Below are 5,000 nucleotides of genomic sequence, written 5' to 3'. Positions count from 1 at the left end.
CGTGAAGGCGGCCGTGGCATGCCTTCGTGGGCATCGCCACAAGTCGAGCAGGTATGACCCTCATGCATATTCTGCCACACTTGCTGTCTCCGAGTGTCATCTATAGACAACCTGTCTGTTTCTCCCAGTTTTTCCCCTTTTTCTCTGTATCATTTTGTATGTTATAATTTCCGCGGATTCCAGTTTTTCTCCCTTCATTATAATTTAAGCGCAGTTTAGCGCGTATCAGGCAGGCACAGTGGGTTGGTCAAAGACCATGATTGAGATACGAAAAAAAAAAAAAAAACCCAGAAAGTTTAAAGGGGAACTGTCACCAAAAATTTTTTTTTTCTCATCTTGTAGTTCTTTGGCTCCTAATCACGATGGCGTTATCCGTTAAAAAAAAAAAAAAAAAAAAAAAAAAAAAAAAAAAAACTTCTACAGTCCTGCATGGTCACGTGAATCCGTTCGCGCGAAATTTGCATCTGCAGTGCCGTTCAAACCTGGCGCGAGATACGCACGGAAGTACGTTTGTACGATTTTCTTGACCCGGGTTGATTTCAACCCTCCCCTTGGGGGGAGGGTTGAAATCAACCCGCGAAATTCAACCCGGGTCAAGCGCAATGTGTCATGTAAACGCGCCATTTCACTTTGTGCACATGGCGGGTTGAAATCTGACCCGGGTCGAACTCAACCCGGGTTGAAACGCTTCATGTAACACAGCCTAGGTCATCAAGGTGGAAGACAATTGTCGTATTACCCTCGACCGTACCTGTCCCGTACCGTCCGTACCATCAAAGACGGCTTGCCACAAACAGCTGGCCACAATATTCAAATAGGGCTTTCAAATGCAAGATCATACGTGAAGCAACTTGGGAGAATTAGTATGTATGCGAAGTGTATCGGGGGATGCATGCAGGGCGATAGTGCGGGTTCATATCCCAGGTTATGTCTTGAAAAAATAAAAGAGAAATGAAAAATTTATAACATCTCTATGCTTTTTTGCCTAGGTCATCAAGGCAAAATAGCATAGCGTAGGCCCTGAGCTTCCAAGCTCTTTCGTTATGGCAATCAGGCAGAATCAGCGAAGCGGACATTGGACGTAGTAATCAACAAAAATAAAAGATGGATAATAAAAATTCCTAACACGATTTCTAGAGACATTCATCAGGGAAATACGTCTCAATAATGAAATCAAGCAATAAACAACAATATATACGTGGAAGAATACGAAATGCACTATGTGAAAGATTATGGGAGAAAAGAAGGTGAAGTGCGAAAGACTAGAAAAGTGTACAGATGGAAATTGAGGATGATCATACTAGAAAGAGAAGATAGATAGATAGAGAGAGATGAGAGAGAGAGAGAGAGAAAATGAGAGAGAGAGAGAGAGAGAGCGAGAGAGAGTGAGAGAGAGAGAGTGAGAGAGAGAGAGAGAGAGTGAGAGAGAGAGAGAGTGAGAGAGAGAGTGTGAGACAGAGAGAGAGAGAGAGAGAGAGAGAGAGAGAGAGAGAGAGAGAGAGAGAGAGAGAGAGAAGAGAGAGAGAGAGAGAGAGAGAGAGAGAGAGAGAGAGAGAGAGAGAGAGAGAGAGAGAGAGAGAGAGAGAGAGAGAGAGGGAGAGAGAGAGACAGAGAGAGAGAGAGGAGCAGGGGGGGGAAGGGAGAGAGTCCGAGGGGTAAAAAGAGGGAGAGAGAAAAGAGAGAGATTTGCTAAGAAGTACAGGAAAATACTCGCAGACAATACAGCATGGTGCTCTGTCAAGAGCTCTGTTTTATTCTTTGCCTCACCGCGTGGGCTTAGACACGCTTATCCAGTGGCAGGAGTAAGTTCATCTGACCGAGCCTTGTTTCATATCGCATCTCCTTGACAGCATGGCAGAGCTTGATATAGCCTTCACGCCCGTGAGCCAATATCATAAAGATTAGATCGTGATTGTGCGCAGGACCGCCTCGGTTTCTCTCAGTCAGCTGTAGATCTTGAATATCAGACATACTGAGGAGACCCTGTCGCTGGCACTTCTGACGTAGACCTGCAGCGGGCACGCTTTGAAGCCATGGTTGGATCTCACTGACGAACAGCGGTGCGTCAAAGGGGTTAGCCAGGTACACTGTGCAGCAAATGACATAGTAACACACAGTGATAAGTAACACACAGTGATAAGTGACATAGTAACACACAGTGATAAGTGACTAAAAGTTCACATCTTCGTCATCGTCAGGGTATGCTATGCGTGTGCGCTACTGAGAATGGGCGTCTGAACAAAGCTGTTGCGACTTCGGTGGTAATTGCTAAAGAAAGTGTCTGGTGCAAACGTTGGAGCTCGGAGCTAGAGCGCGCAACACAGCTCGTCATTTGGCAGGGAAGGACGAGCTCCGATGTTCGGAGCAGAAACTTCCTTTTAGAATGGTTATGTTGCGCAAAATGCAGTGAATCGTGACTTTTCAGTAGCCTAGGTCACATGGTACTGTTACAAGCACACAGACACATGCACCTCCCCCCCCCCCCCTCACCCGCATACCATGTGCCATGCCCCATGTATACGCCCGTCACAAGACAAGCATGCAAATCTGCAAATGCACTAGATGTGCACCCAGGGCCACTCCACACGAACATACACATTCATACCTTGACACCGGCACGCAGACAGACACACAGACACACATACAAACAGAGAGCCACATACACAAACAAGGCAACTGGGAATACTTGCACACATGCACACATACAGACATCCCAAGTGATTTAAAAGATACCTTACCTTCGTCACGTTCACCGGCATCCTCACTGAAAACACAGAGCAAAGGAGAAGAGACAGACATGAAACTGTGTTATCTATCAGCTATTCATGGCACAAGGGGTACATGGATGCAGCTAATGGGGTCATTCTCGGCACTTGTGCCAGTGGTTGTGAGACTTATCCACTCACCCCCACCGTTAGGCGCTGCATCTGCCGCTAGGATTTACCGGGTGTTAGCGGCCGTCGTGAGTTCCCTTCAGGAACGGACACGATAATTTTATTTTTTTATTTTTTTCATTCATGGCAAATAGAATCTGAAAGGATAAATAAATGGTGCAGCTCACGTGAAAGGGCGCTCAGCTGTGTTTGACCGAAACGGACAAAATCGCTTTCGAAGTTCGAACTTGACATCATTCGTGGCAGAAAACTGTGAACTAAAAATCCCCACCACGGCATGGTTAAATTAAAATTAAAATGTTGTTCATGGATTTCCACTAGGTTTTTTTCTATGAAAGTTAGAGCTAAGGCTAGCTAGGTGAGTAGATCAGACCCACCACCAAGTGGTCAAAGACCGAAATCCCATTAGCTGCATCCATGTTACTCTCGTGCCAGGCCACGAGTTCCCAATTAACTGTGGGTCGCAGCACGGCTGGAAAATTCCTTCCGCTTCCAAGCAGGACTTTAACCTGGTACCCTCTGTTTCTCAATCATGGTTTTAGACCATCCCACTATGCCCATCCCACTATGCCTGCCTGCCTGCGCCTTTTTCACATGCTCTGCACCAAATACTAGTGTTTGCATGCACGAGCGCGTGTATTGGCATGTATGAATAGTGGACACCGAAATGCATACACCTGTTGCCATGACTGCATAAGTGCACACACACCCGCCCACGCGTACACATGCACATATTCTCACGAACATGTACAGTACATACAAATAATCATGTCCACCAAGCTACTGTCGTGGACATGGGAATCAGATCGCACATCTAGCGGCCCCAGGGCACTGGCCATGCAGCCGTGTGTACACGGTACACACATGCATTTATGCGTTGCAGCGCGCTAGTCGCTTTGGATCAACATGTGCACTGCACGTAATGTTCTGTACGCATTGAAGGTGCCGGCCCCGGTCATCCAACAGGATTTTTATGTCCACAACAGGACATACACACAAACCTCGCAGTAACGGGGGGGGGGGGGGGGCACGCAACGTGCACGCACACATGTACACACGCACACACACACACACACACACACACACACACACACACACACGCGCGCGCACACACGCACACACACACACACACGCATGAACACAAAAACACACCCACACACACACGCATGAACACACACACACACACACATTACACAGTGCATACACTTACGTTCCTGACTTCGATTTCTTCATTCCTTCGATTCCAGTGCCAAACAGATAGCTAGGTTGTTTCTTCTCAACGAATCCTTCAAACAACACAGCCAGTACATTGGACAGGCACATACCCACACATGCACACACACACACACATACACGCACATACACACACACACACACACACACATACACACACACACACACACATACACACTCAACATACACACATATACACACACACATATACACACACAGTGCCAATCAGAGCAGCTCAAGCCAAGTGCTTCACGCACAAATTATGTGCAGAGCAATATGCCCACACTGAACGCTAAGGTCTGTCTACATTACATAGCTGTAAGTTCACGTTTCTTGCATCCTAGAGATCTTCAAACAGCGGTATTCAGTACAGTCGTCCCTCTCTAATCCGGCACTTGTTTATCCGGAACCCTTGCCAACCGGCGCACTTTCTGACGAAACAGATTTTTTTCGTTCAATCCCTACATCTTATTCCGGCACCTGAATTCCGCCTCCGGCAGTGACTTTTTGAAACGAATCACTCAAACTGCACGTAGTTTGATTTCATAATCCGGCAGTACGATCGTACAGTACTAGGTGCACTCCTTGCCAGGCCAGGCTAGGCCAGTCTGGTCAATGTTGTCCAGGAGACAACGGCTAAGCAGTCAACCATACTTTCTTATTTTAGCAAGGAGTAGTGTCCTGCCAATTTTCAGGTGTGTGTGTGTGTGTGTGTGCGTGTGGGTGCAAGAGTACATGTGAACATGTTCTCTGTTTTACTTTATCACTGTGTATATTCCCGGAGAACAATTGAGAATATAAAGCCGTGCACCAAATACTTGGGTCGACACGGAAAACCCTGCGTTTTGACGTACATGTATGATACATGCATGC

At 46.7% G+C, this 5,000-nt stretch overlaps 1 protein-coding gene across 1 annotated transcript; it reads right to left on the bottom strand.

The window, feature by feature from the left end:
* Positions 1–1,520: 1,520 nt before the first annotated feature.
* On the bottom strand, positions 1,521–4,217 carry LOC135830646 (uncharacterized). Its single transcript, XM_065342876.1, has 3 exons — positions 4,105–4,217; positions 2,739–2,764; positions 1,521–2,087 (listed from the first exon to the last, which is right to left on the bottom strand). The coding sequence occupies exons 1-3, from the start codon at positions 4,215–4,217 to the stop codon at positions 1,777–1,779; spliced, it is 450 nt and encodes a 149-aa protein (XP_065198948.1). The 3' UTR covers positions 1,521–1,776.
* Positions 4,218–5,000: the final 783 nt, after the last annotated feature.

Source organism: Sycon ciliatum, unplaced genomic scaffold (genome assembly GCF_964019385.1).
Source record: "Sycon ciliatum unplaced genomic scaffold, ocSycCili1.1 SCAFFOLD_2690, whole genome shotgun sequence".
Lineage (NCBI taxonomy): Eukaryota > Metazoa > Porifera > Calcarea > Leucosolenida > Sycettidae > Sycon > Sycon ciliatum.
Note: the sequence above shows the minus strand (reverse complement) of the source record. Positions and strands in the feature narration are given on the sequence as shown.

What these genes read in the sequence shown, in the direction of transcription:
- LOC135830646 (XM_065342876.1), bottom strand. Translation starts at nt 4,217, where the DNA reads ATGTGCCTGTCCAATGTACTGGCTGTGTTGTTTGAAGGATTCGTTGAG. An exon ending in AAGAAATCGAAGTCAGGAAC is followed by an intron (nt 2,765 to 4,104) that starts GTAAGTGTATGC and finishes CTGTGTTTTCAG; the next exon opens with TGAGGATGCCGGTGAACGTG. An exon ending in TGCCGGTGAACGTGACGAAG is followed by an intron (nt 2,088 to 2,738) that starts GTAAGGTATCTT and finishes TTTGCTGCACAG; the next exon opens with TGTACCTGGCTAACCCCTTT.